Raw genomic sequence first — 14,385 nt, 5'->3', positions numbered from 1 at the left:
GATACCATTAATCATTCTAACCATACAATATTTTAAATATTTTTAACATATCCTAATATTATTCTGTATGATACCTTTTCTAAGAAAAATATTTTATCAACCATGTTTTTTTACAATAATGTACTTGAAACTCCAAACAAATACCCAAAAAATTCAAATACCTAAAAATTCAAAATCTTATCCAAAATCTGACATGATGAACTGAAAAATACCGAAAATTTTATTCATATAACCAATTTTTTTAATTTGAAAATTTACCTAAAATCAAAAACTATAATCGTAAACCAAAAACTTAGAAAAATATCCATAATACCGGAAACATATTCGAAATATCCAAATATACCTAATAAACACAACATATTTATGATCGGGTCTAGGGTATGATCCAGACTCAAACAAAGACCTGCGGATCCAAAAAAAACCAATAGGTTATCTTCTCTGGACCTGAACTAAACCTATATTTTCGGGTCGGTTCATTTTTATTTTGATCCGGATATAATTCTCATACCTAAAAGAAACTTTTACGTAAAAGTGTATATATAAATTCTCAAATAAACTAATTCATAGATTATATAACTGTTAAAGATTATATTTTTCGATATAATAAGACTTTATATTATAATATAATCCAATAAACCCGCGCTTTCCAAGTGTGGGTCAAAATCTAGTAAGACATTAAAATGAATCTTCTGAATGTATTTTTCAGATGTACAAACAAACAAACACCGTGCTATCTAAATGGAGATGATTTGTCACTTTTTGTTTTGGTTTATTAATTCCTATTTATTATCCTATTTTCCTCACTTTTATAAATGTTCAACAAAATAATTTGTGTTCTCTTCTTTTATTTATCTCATTTTTGTTTGACTAATGGTTTTTTAACCTATGTGATTTTGATTTTTGAAGCCATCTTTTACAAACAAAAAAATTCAATCAATATACTAATAAATTATAATTAATAAACTTAAAAGAACCAAGTAAAACTCAACATTTTTTTTTAAAAAAAGTGTTCATGCTTTAGATGTTAGAAACCAAATATTTTAGCATATCCAAACTATTAAATATAAAAATAATTAAGTACAATCAGAACTTTAGTAATGATACATATTTTATATTATTATTTTTTTCAAAATTCAAAGATTAATGTAGGGCCACATTTTAAAATATTCTTTAAGCCACTACAATATTAAAAAAAAGGCGCTGATAGACCGGTTGGTAACTTTACGTATTAATCAAATCGTACAGTTTATTTTTTTTGTGTAAAGAAAAATCAAAAGTCTATTCTAGTCATGTAACTCGTCAATTTTGTGAACCATCTGCTTTCTCGTGATGGAAAAACAGAGTTAAAATCACTGGAGAAAGTTTCTTAACTACCCACAAGTAAACAATCGGGTTTCATGTTCTTTTATATACGCTAACAGTGAATATCAAAAATGATTATATGAGTTTGTGGTTTAGATGGATCAGAACAGTAAAAACATTGTAAATTCTGATACTTCATATCTGAGAGCTTTTTTTACGTCTCAATTACTATATAACATAATACCAATGGTAAATCTTTATCAGAACTACACTACTCATGTCAAAAACATATTTGATGGTTACATGTTCTTGACTTAATAACATCGCCGGTACATACTCAGCGGAGGTCCTACTCAAGAAAATAATATTTATAATGTACAAAAACTTTTATAATTCAATATTTTATCATTTTATGAAATATATAAAATATATAAAAGTTTAAAAAACTGATTTTAAAATAATTGTTTTTCACTTTTTTTCATTTTAAACAATTTGTTTTTGTTTAATGTGAAGTTTTTTTTTCTAAGTTTCAAATACCATCATATGAGGTGACATTCCGACTCATTGTTTTTTCACTATAAAATATCATCCAAATTTTATTGACAAAATCAATATTTTTCAATAAACTAGAATTTGAGAGAACTTATACAAATGACAAATCTAATAAGTTTAATTTTCAATATAATTTTTAAATACTAGATACAATAAAAAAGGGATTTGAATGAAAAAAACAAAATAAAATAAGAAAGGTTTTGAAAAGAAAAAATCTCAAATCTTTGATCCAATAAGACTCCCCATTGTTGACTTATCACATAAGATAAAATGAATCATCTACCTTTTACGATAAATTTTTTAGAACAATCAAATCACTCAGGTTGTTAGATTTTAGTGTATTTTCATTTTATTTTTGTATCAACTGTCCATCAATCCAAGTGTTTTGGGATGTTAGTATGAGAAGCAAGTCTTAGTCTGTAGGTTTTTAGATTTTAGTATATTTTCATTTTATTTGTGTATCATATCTTTTATTATTTTAATGTTTTGTGTTTTTGACGTTTTTACTTAGGTTATGAATATTGGACCTCTAGAATTATAAAAAGTGATTAATATCAATCTACAATAAGAAGAAGTGATTTATTTCAAATCCAAATTATCTAATGATATTTTGTTATTTATAGAGAAGATTTTGATCTATCATATGCACCCCTTAAATAAATAAATAAAAAGTAAATACATAAATTGTCAATATAAATACTAAAATTAGATGATTGTTAATATTCATTTAAAATTTGTATTAAGTTCAATATTTAGATTTAAATTTAAATTAATATTTATATCAAAATTTGTTAGATATATGTTAGTCCGCACAAGTTGTATAGACACACCTAGTATTTAAATATTTTAGCATACGATGTTTAAACATTTTAGCCAGACACTTCTAAAAATACCACGATTTGAAGTTTTTGTTAACTTTCATTTAGACCGTCTCTAATTTATTATCTATTTTTTTTTAAATAGAATAATTTGTAATAAAGATAAACTTTACCCTAGTGTATTTTCTAAAATAGTATTTTCTAATTGTAGAGAAAAAATGTTATTTATTCTCTGATTATAAAGGAAAAATAAAAATCTCTGTTATATAACAAAAATAGAGATAAATTGAAAATTAATTTACCTCTAATTATTATATAAACAAATATATAAATAATTGGATAGGCTCAATTAGCATAAACTGTATATTTGAATACCACTTAAGTTTACCTCTCGTTGTAATTAAATCAGATACAAGTTCACAAACCAGAGACCTGGTGGTACACCACAAAATAGCTATGACTATTTTGTTTCTTGCTTTGGTTTTAAATATATTATATGAGTGCAGTGACAAATGCAAGCAAAAATACAAAGACCAAAACCCATTAATGAGACGCGTAAAGGAGAAATTTCTACCGGAGACTTATGCATGAAACTAAGGTCTACCACATTTGTCCCCTTGCTTACGAATTTTCGACGCAAAAGACCCGTGATATGGCTCTACGGTTGCTATATAGGAAGCTCATTGCATTTAAGGGATCACGATAGAGTTGAGAGAGAGAGAAAAAAAAAGAGGGCTAAGATAAACAAAAAGAAGACAGAATGGGTAAGAACAATACCAAAATCCTCATCACAGCTCTTGTGATGGTTGTAACCGCCGCGATGATGATTGAAGAAGCTACGAGCATTCCCATATGTGGCGTCAACACAAACGACTTGAAGAAATGTAGTCCAGCTGTCACTGGAAACAACCCACCACCTCCCACTCCCCAATGCTGCAAGGTGGCCAAAGCCGCTAATCTTGAATGTCTCTGCCCGTACTTCACCAGGTCCGGGCTTGACCCGGCCAAAATCAAGGCTCTAGGGACCAATTGTGGCATTACTAAAAAACCCTCCTGTTTGCCATGGTAAAAATCAGTAAAGTTATTGGAAACTGGTTGAACATAGGGAGAAAGTCTTACGCTAATTTTGTTTATTCTTTCTTTAAAAACGCAGATTGAAGAACTGAGCTGGAAGGGACAAATGCTGGCCTGCCACAAGATTAAGTCTCTAAGTTATTATGTCTTTTGTTGTTCTATTCGAATAAACCACCAGATTTTGCAATTATTTTTCAGTCACCTTTTTCTAAATAAAAAAACCGTGTTCTATATATTTAATAAATAAATAAAGTACTGTTTTGTCTTAATCCATTGTGTTATTTACTTACTTTAATATCCAAAATCAATAAAGAAAGAAATACAAAACCATTAAAATTCGTATCAACTAAAATGTTGGAACGAGAATGTTCTTAAAAATTGAAAGTTTCATATCTTGTCGAACTTGGTCATGGTTGAAGTTTTTGTACGTGAAAGTAACAAATAATTGTGACTAGTTATGAGTTAAGGAAAATGATGTAAAGAAAAACATCACACACAAAATCAGATTTAGTCTAACCAAGTATTGATTTTTTAAAAAGAAATTTTCATATCAGACCAAGAATTAAAAACATAATAAGATTGCTAGAAAAAATCAGAAAAGCTTTACAAGAAAAAAAATTCATGAAATCAATTGAAAAATAGAATTCAGGTGCCAATTAAAATGATCACATTATTTTACATGCAACTCTAATCTCTTTCACTCGACTGTGTCGTGTTTTTGTAATAGTTACCAATAATTTTTATAAGAATATACATATTATTGGTTATAGACTACGTCAATTTTGCAAGATGTCCAACAATATTGCCACGACGCCTGGTCATTTTTATTGGTATTCTTAAAGTATAATCCAATAATTATGTATGTTAAATAAGCCAAGAATATTTGTTTTACATTAATTTTATTTTGCTTTATATTAGCAAAAGAAAATAAGTATGGGTAAATATTTGGATCCGAAGAACCGAACTGAACAAGATTTGAAAGTAATACTAAACACAAACTAAGGAGGGTGTATTCAACTAAGAGTTTCACATGATTTGTATTAAAATGACAAATCCAGTGTTATTCAAACGAGGATTTTAAAAACATTTTAAAATCAAGTGTTACTGAACTTGTCATTTTATAAAACACTCTGAAATCCACTGTTATTGAACAAAATTAAAGTTGGAGATTTTTGAGTGTTTTTAGGGTGTTTGAGAAGTGTTTCTTAGTTATAAAATTAAAAATCCAAATCCCATGGTTTTATATGATATACTAGAATAGTTTAACAAAAATCAGACCAAATTCTAATATTCATCTAAAATCATCTAAAAATTCACTAAAATATATCACTTCAAATTTTAGATTCAATACACCCCGTAAAACTGATTAAGTACTCAGATAGATCTTTAATATCTAGATAAACAGACTCTAATATAAAAAAAACTAAAATATTTTAGATACCAAAATATGTAAATCACAATTATACACTTAAATATATTAATTATTATAAATTTTATTTCTAATAAATATTCAAAAATATGAAAATAACTAAAAATTATCAATATAACCACAATTAAATATTTAAAAATAACAGTAAATGTTGAAAACACTGATAATATTTATTTGGTCTCTATCCAAATATTTACAAAAAAGTCACAACTAAAGCAGTACACATGCAAATCACAAACATACCACAAACAAAACTATTATAGATTATTCTTCTACAAAGATATGCTTAGACTCCACTTGATATGAAAGAAAACTTCGTCAGAAGACTTCTAGGAAGACTTTTTTGAAGTCGTTTGGAAGACTTCCTGGATATCTTCTACCGCATTATATTTTACAAGACTTCCGAGAATACTTCCCATAAGTCTTTCAAAGTCTGATCCAGATCTGAAAACATGTATATCAAAGCCAGATCTGAAAAACATGCATATCATATCAGAAAACGTTCAAATGGCTTAAAAACAGAAAAAATGAGTGAAAAATTAGATAGATATAATTTTATAGAACACACAAAGTACATATCCAAGTGTAACATGAGACTATCATTAACCCCAGTCTCTTAACTGGGGTTCTTAGATTTGGCTAAGAGACGGTTCTTAGCTTTTTTTAGATTTTAACTCAGAAAAATTAAGAACCGTCTCTTAAATAAGAGATATAAGAGCCGTCTCTTAGCAAAAAAATGTAAAAAGAAAACAAAAAATCAAAAAAAAATGTCAAATCATAAGTTAAGAACTCCGTCTAAGAGATCGGGGTGAATGATGACCTGAGAACCATCTGATTAAAAACCTGCAACAAAAAGATAAATTAGTGAGAAAGACATGAGACAAAAATGAAAATTTCATATAAAGTTTAGTGTTTTCAAGTCAAAGAGATTAGAGTGGGTTTGGAGAGTTTTAGTTTGAGAAAAATGTATGAACTTTATGCAACAGAAGGTTACCAAATGAAGAAAAATCATACATAAAACTTACCAAAACGCTCGAATCTGTTAAGAAATGGAGACATGAGAGAAGACTCCGTCAGAAGACTTCCTGGAAGTCGTCTGGAAGACTTCCTGGAAGTCGCCTGGAAAACTTCCTGGAAGTCGCCTGGAAGACTTCCTGGAAGTCGCCTGGAAGACTTCCTGGAAGTCGCCTGGAATTTTTGTAGCCCATAAGTCTCCCAGATATGAAAAACCTGCATATCCAAATTCAGATCTGAAAAACCTGCATATCCAAATCCAGATCTGAAAAATGTGCATAGCCAAAAACGTTCAAATCACTTAAAAGCAGAGAAAATGAGTGAAAGATTTGATAGATCTACCTTTATAGAACACACAAAAATACATATCCAAAATTAATAGATTTACCTTTAAATGAGTGGAAGATGAGAACCATGTGATGAAAAACCTACAAAAACAAGATAAATTAGTGAGAAAGACATGAGACAAAAACAATCAATTGATATAAACTATAAAGTTTGATGTTTATAAGTTCAAAGAGATTAGAGAGGTTGGAGAGTTTTAGAAAGAGGAACATTACATTTTTTTTTTGCAGCCATTTGTGAGGAGAAGAGAGAATGTGAAAATATTTTTTTATATAGAGAGACAAAAAATATAATTAGGTTAAATATTTTCGATTCAGAAGACTTCACGGACGACTTACTAGTAAGTCTTCCAGAAGACTTCAATATTTTTAGCGGGAAACTAAAATAGAAGACTTTCTAGATTACTTACATGTTAGTCGTCTAGACCCTAAACATAACATTTAAACTAAATTAACTAAGTAAACACTTCATAAATTCAAATTAAACTTAAAAATTGTTTATATACACATAAATAAACACATATAGGTAAAAACTTAATTTTTCAAAAAAATATTTAATCTTTCCAAAATCTAACCCTAAGAATACGTACAATACTACAACATATGTTGTCAAACCCTAAATCAAAGAATATCATGATTAACTACTTTGACTCATCTATGTTGAAAACTATTTAATTTTATTATATCTTAATTTACATCACTTAAAACTATTTATAATTACATGATTTTAATTTTTCACTTGTCAAAATATTTTTTAAACAATTTATAAATTAGTTTTAAGATCAACAACACCAGACGACTTACCTGGAAGTCGTCCATACGACTTTCAGTATCTCAGAAGACTCAAAGGACTTACCGGGGCTATATTCGTAAAAATGAGTTATGATTTTTTGTTTGGTCACAAAGGGTTGAGTGTATTTTCACAAGGCTTTAAGGTTAGTTTTGCATTTGATTTAAGTTTAGGTATAAGTATGCATTTCATTCAAGTTTTGAGTCATATTTGGAAAATTTCCCTATAAATTAATATATAAACTCTTAGTAATCAAAAAAAAAAACTCTTAGTAATCATAATTCACTTTATAAACTCTCATAAACCAATTTATAAATCCTTCAAAAAAATTACAAACGTTTATAAACTATTTAGAAATTTTTTTTGTTATAGTTTTTATAATGTATATTTTTTTAAAAACAATTAATAAACCTATATAAACTCTTATTTAAGGGGTACATTTTTATAAGAGTTGATAAATGATACAAACCCTGTTAAATTCTTACAAAGGAAATTCCAAGTTTATAAACATTTATAAGATTCTATAAATTGATTTATAAGGGTTTCTAAATTTATTTTGAAGGAATTATAAACTGATCTATTAGGATTTATAAATTTATTTATAATGGTTTATAAATGGGTTTATAAGTGTCTATGAATTGATTTATAAATGTTATACATGTTTATAAACTGATTTAAGGGTTTATAAGTAGAATAATCTGACTTTTGTTTTATGTGTTACATAATGATTTATAAAGATTTATAGTTTGATTTATAAAAGTTTATAAACTAATTTAAAGTTTATTAACTTATTTATTCGGGTTTATAAACTGATTTATGAGAGTTTGAAAATTAATTTTAAGGGTTTCTAAGTTGAGTCATTAGTATTTATCAACAGACTTTTATTTTATGTGTTATAAAATGATTTATATAGCTTTATAATTTGAATTATAAAAGTTTATAAACTGATTTAAAATTTATAAACTGATTTATTAGGGTTTATAAATTGGTTTATTAGAGTTTGAAATCCGATTTAAGGGTTTCTAAATTGAAATACTAGCGTTTATCAACTGACTTTTGTTTATGTTATAAACTATGATTTGAGATGTTTGAGATTATTGCATTAACTGAGTGTTTGGATCACTAGGTGTAGTTGAATCTATCAAACTCGTCTCTCTACAATCACATTCACAATATAACTCATAAACAGAACATTTCTAGCAATTGGAACATTTTGACTTGGAACAAAACATCACAGTAATACCTTCAGTAACATATCCACAGTTTTATTATTGCTATATTTCCGCTAAACTTCATGGGATTCATCATCCGAGATGCTGCTATGACCACTACAGCTATTGGTTCTGCTGCTAAAACTCTTGTCAAGATGATAGCTTGAATCAGTGATCTCTATACGCTCATCAGTATCCAACCATGTTTTTCTTTACGAAGATGACAACATCTTCTTCAATAGTTCATGCTTTCTTATAGTTTTCCTGAAAACTAACACCATCACCACTCTCCCTTTCGCTTTGTTTCTTGGATCTAAAACACACCATATTAACAAATCAAATTAGTTTCAGGTCAGACGAACAACATAAAATCACACAATAAAGAATGACTCATTGACTATACTTCAAATCAAATCAACTCTCTAGAGAATCATACTTAACAGACCAAGCTAGAACATGTATTAATCAAATCAAAAGCACCGTAGATGAACATGTATGAACTTTCATTCAAAATCACGAATTTGGCAGACAAAACTATCCCAAAGCTATCCAACATGCAAAAATTAATTGAAAAAAGCAAAGATTTACAGTGAGTGATAAAAAAATATACCCATTTGATTGGATTAAGAACACAACAATAAAAAATCCAAACTTTAAGGAATCTATATATGATTAGACACAAACTCAAACAAACAAGAAAGGTCGCCTAAACGTGTGTGTGATTGAAAAACTGAAACTCATTGTCAATGCAAACGAAATCTGATGGTAACCAAAAGGTGGCTCTAGATCTTATCTATCACTTCCCTGATCACATAGTAATCCATTAAGACACCAGAAATAACACATCAAAAGCTCGATGAAGACGACGACGGCGAGGCTCGATGAAGACGACGATGAAACTTGATGAAATGTCGATGGCGAAGATTGATGAAGACGGTGGTGAAGCTTCTGCGTCTCTTCTTTGAGGGATGAGAATTAGATAATTATGAATGTTATTTTAGTCATTGTCATTTTATCTCTCTAGGTATTTATGAAAATGTTCATCTACATAAGGTACATTTGAAAAGTAGTATCCAAATTGTGGTAAAATTGATATTTTTTATTATTTATATTTATATCTAAAAATAAGGGTAGAAAAATCTTTTTGCCTATTTAGTGAATTTGTTTTGTCATTTTTTCTTTCTGGGAACTTTTTTGGTGAATTTTTGTAAAAAAAACTATTGGACAGAATTGTCCTATTCTTTTTGATACTTTCTATTATATTATTTTTTGAACGGTACTTCCTATTATATAAATTTAGATTAAAATTAGAGTTATTCTTGGGTTCACCCCCTAGTGTAAACATTTAGGTTCACCAACCAATATAATTTCAAATTTGATATCTTTTAAAAAAGAAAACAGAGTATTGTCAAGTTATATTATGTTTTTTAAAAAAAAGTAAAAAAAAATTAGTTACAGAAAAAAGGATTTAAAAAAATATTTATAACATCGTCAGCAAAACACTAAATCCTAAACCCTAAATCATAAACCCTAAACACTTGGATAAACGCTAAACCCTTGGATAAAGCATAAACTGTAAATAAAAACACTAAACCCTAAATTATAAACCCTAAACCCTAAATCATAAACCCTAAACCCTTGATTTAATGTTTAGTGATTGTGATTTAGAGTTTAGAATTTATCCAAGGATTTAGGGTTTAGGATTTAGAGATTAGGGTTTAGTGTTTTGCAGACGACGTTAATTTTTTTTTTTGTAATTACTACTAGTTTTTTATTTTTTTCTTATTACCTTTTAATTTTAAAAACATAATATAATTTGACAATATTTTGTTTCTTTTTTTAAAAGATATCGAATATAAAATAACACAATCTTATTGGTTGGTGAACCTGGTTCAACCTAGGGGGTGAACCCAAAAATAAGTCTTATAACTATAGAACAACAAGAAACATCAAAACCAAAAATATATATATATATACTAAAAAACCAAAGAATTTTTTTTCTAGAACTTATCTCGAGCCTCTAGAATCTTAGAATGACACTTAGATTATAAATCTATTCCATTAAAACAGAAGTACAAAATAATACTTGCCTAATTTTAACTGTTTTCTTACATATTTTCATTCCTTTTTAGACTAATTATAACCACTTCATTTATTGTTTTTTTCTAATTAATTCAACTTCATTTATTACAGAATTACAAAACATAATTATTTTATCTTTTACATTATTTTTTCACTTTTACAAACTACTTCATTAATTGCATTTACCATAATAATCCACTATAATTTATTTTATGTATATTAACCATAATAGTTTCCAAGGTTTGAACGAAGTTACTCTATTTCGTGACGAGAATTTGAACCGGGTAACAAAGATTTTTATTTTTTTTATAACATAATTAGTTAGACAAGTATATTCAGAGTACCTATCGGTTTTACTGGTATTCATTTTTTGGATTTTAAAATTGAAAGATATATAAAATTTTTGGACGTGGTTAGAATCAGATTCTTCCAGGTCCATGCAGTTTCATAGGAACCTAATATTAGACAAATAACCCATATACTTAAAAAGATACAAATAATTTATAATAAATAAAAATTAACATCTGCACAAGCGCGTGGATAAAGCTATAGTTTAGATTATAACTATAATTTTTTTTTCTAGAACTTATCTCCATCCTTCAGTCACATGGAGACATTTTTCACAATTGATTGGTTCGAGGTTTCCAGTCATTATTAATTACTCAACTACTACCCATGCACTCGATTTTAATACTCGTCTTTGTATTGTACATCTCAACTACTTTTATGTATTCGATGATCTGAACAAAAACAAGGTAAAACCTCGCTGATTGCCAAAAACTCATCAACACAAACCACGATCTGAGAAAATGGAGGAAGAACTCACAAGTTTGATCAAAATATGGATATCTGCAGTAATCTCCATATCATATTGTTACTACATACCACCTAGAATCAAATCTGGTGTTCCACGGTTACGCTCTCTTTGTCCTGTCCTTGCTTTGTTTCTTGTTCTTCCTCTGTGTTTCTCTTCTGTGCATCTATCTTTAATAACAGCCTTTTTTCTGACATGGCTCGCCAACTTCAAACTCATCCTCTTCTCCTTTGACAAAGGTCCTCTAATCCCACTTCCTCCAAGTCTCTCCCGTTTCATCTGCTTTACTTGCTTTCCAATCAAAGCTCAGCAAAACCCTAAATCTCAAAACCACTTGCCCAAACTTGTGTTTGCTATTAAATTTGCCATATTTGGTGTGTTATTACATTTGTATGGCTACAGAAAGAATCTGTCTCCTGCTCTGCTACTGGCTCTCTATTTTGTGCACCTCTACTTAGAGATTGAGATTATTTTATCATTCATCAAAAATGTTGTTTGTATCTTTCTTGGCTGTGACCTCGAACCACAGTCCAATAAACCATACTTAGCCACATCTCTACAAGATTTCTGGGGTCGTCGGTGGAACCTCATGGTTCCAGCGATTCTCAGACCAGCCGTTTACGCCCCAATGCGGCGAGTGTCTGAACGCAGAATGAGCTCAGATTGGGCTTTGTTTCCGGGGATTTTAGCGGCGTTCATCGTCTCAGGATTGGTTCATGAGCTGCTCTTCTTTTATTTAACACGTGAGATGCCAACATGGGAAGTTACAATGTTCTTCGTGTTACATGGCGTTTGCACTGCGGTGGAGTTGGCCGTGAAGAAGAAGACGACGGTGATACAGCGGTGGCAGCTGAGTCCGGTTGTGTCGAGGCTTCTCACTGTCGGGTTCGTGATTGTGACGGGTGGGTGGTTATTTACACCTCAGCTTATAAGGAGCGGCGTGATAGAGAGATTCACCAATGAAGCTTTATTGGTTGTTGATTTTATTAGTCAGAAGTTATTTATTTTGTTGGGGATATTTATAACTAGTATTGTCGTTGATTTCTATAAGAAAAATTTATTTGAGTTTTTGGGGGCGAGTTTAATGAATTATGGATGATGATATTATGTTTAATTCGATTTTAATAAAAATAAGAACCAATGATCAACTTGTTTTGTACTGAATTTCATTCATCTTACCTATCATGAATTCTTTCATATGTGATTTTTTTTTTTAATTTGGACCATCATTTTAAAATTGTATTAAATGCATTTTATTAAGACTAATAATATATAGAATCTTTGAACTATTTTAATCATAATATTTTTGATATTTTTCATTTTAAATATAATATAGTTATTAAAAATTCTAATAAATCTGTGTTAAAAACGATTTTAGCAAGATCTTTATTAAGAAAATTTATATTCAATAATTTCAAAATTAGTTCTGAAATATTATTATACAATATATATTCAGTTATCGTTTATAAAATGAAAATAAAAACTATATCTTATTTTTATCAATTATATAGTCATAATCAATCATATTAAGAGAAAATTATTATATTAAGCTAAATATGATAAACTGTATTAAATTGATAAAAAAATCATAAGTAAAAAATTTTATGTTTAAAAAGAAAAATATAATACGTTGGTAAGACGGATTAACACTAGCAAACTATATAATATATGTACAAAAATTAACATGTATTTCAATAAAGCTAATAATATAAAATCTTTGTAACTACTTTAATTATGATATCTTTTCATTTTAAATATAAATATAAATTTATAAATTATATTTTAAAAGATCTAACAAATTTGCTACAAATATTTTAACAATATTTTAATTTTCAAAAATTTTATGTAAATATTTTCACTAATTTCGTAATTAGCAATGAACTATTATTATGCAATAATATATATAGTTATCATTTATAAAATGAAAAATTAAAATTCTATCATATTTTATCTACTTTATAATCATAAGCATAATCATCATGTTAAAATATTATTATTATATTGAACTAAGTATGATAAAAGTATATTAAATTGATAAATTTATAAATTTTATTTTCATAAATATAAACTATTTATTTTAAAAATATAATACGATGACAGAACATCTTAAATTTAGCAAACTATATAATACATATCTAAAAATTAACATATATTATACTTTTGTATATATAATAATATATTATCTAAAATAAGAAAACATAAAAAATATTGGTAAAAGGTAAATATAAGTCGTTTTAGAATTGTGCACATAGATTAAGAAAATCTTTAAATTTTTTATGTACTGCCGGGTAAATAAGGGGAGTTCGTGTGTTCTCCTCTCCTTTGTCCAAAAAAAGACCGAGTTTGGTTTGTAAAGCTTTGGTTGTAGAGAGAGAGGTTCTATATCTTTGTTCTTAAGATTATTGTGAATTGCTTCCTTGCTAGGCCCTAGGAGCGTAGTCATTCTAGGTGAACCCTGGGTAAATAATTTCTTGTGTCTAATTCTTCTATCTTTCCCCGTTCTTCTTATGTTCTCAATTATTCTGTAAACTCATACTTTCTAACTTAGTGGAGTTTGTTGGAGAGTGTGTCAGCAAATTTGTGTATTTGATTCTAGTTTAAAGTCAAACTGTTCTTACCATTGTGGTTTTTAACACTAGTGGATTTCCAATCTAGACGAAATCTTAAGAATGTAGGAAACAAACTCTGTTAACAAACTTTATGTGTCGTTTACATTCTGCTCAATATTTCTGGATTCATCCCCACTTACACTTTTTACTTGTTATTCCTCTTCGCTTGTCGCAACGTTCTCGGTTACTCTATTCAGCTCCTCTTTCGCAGGTTACAATCTACAAATTTATTGTTACAATAATTATTCTTTTTGATAGTTTTGTCTTTTGTGAATTTCTGATCAACTGATATCATAATGAGGACACGGTTGATTACGTAATCCAACTCGTAATAGCATTACGGTTA

General features: G+C 28.3%; 2 protein-coding genes across 2 annotated transcripts; both read left to right on the top strand.

The window, feature by feature from the left end:
* The first annotated feature begins 3,357 nt into the window (after window positions 1-3,357).
* Window positions 3,358-4,015, top strand: LOC106371418 (putative lipid-transfer protein DIR1). The gene is made up of 2 exons (XM_013811486.3): window positions 3,358-3,737; window positions 3,826-4,015. Coding segments are annotated over exons 1-2 (306 nt in total). The 5' UTR covers window positions 3,358-3,432; the 3' UTR covers window positions 3,827-4,015.
* Window positions 4,016-11,308: 7,293 nt separating this feature from the next.
* Window positions 11,309-12,594, top strand: LOC106370300 (probable long-chain-alcohol O-fatty-acyltransferase 5). The gene has a single exon (XM_013810337.3). It carries the CDS (start codon window positions 11,426-11,428, stop codon window positions 12,527-12,529), a length of 1,104 nt encoding a protein of 367 aa, XP_013665791.2. The 5' UTR covers window positions 11,309-11,425; the 3' UTR covers window positions 12,530-12,594.
* Window positions 12,595-14,385: the final 1,791 nt, after the last annotated feature.

Source organism: Brassica napus, chromosome A10 (genome assembly GCF_020379485.1).
Source record: "Brassica napus cultivar Da-Ae chromosome A10, Da-Ae, whole genome shotgun sequence".
NCBI lineage: Eukaryota > Viridiplantae > Streptophyta > Magnoliopsida > Brassicales > Brassicaceae > Brassica > Brassica napus.
The sequence above is the reverse complement of the archived record's forward strand: the minus strand, read 5'-3'. Positions and strand labels throughout refer to the sequence as shown.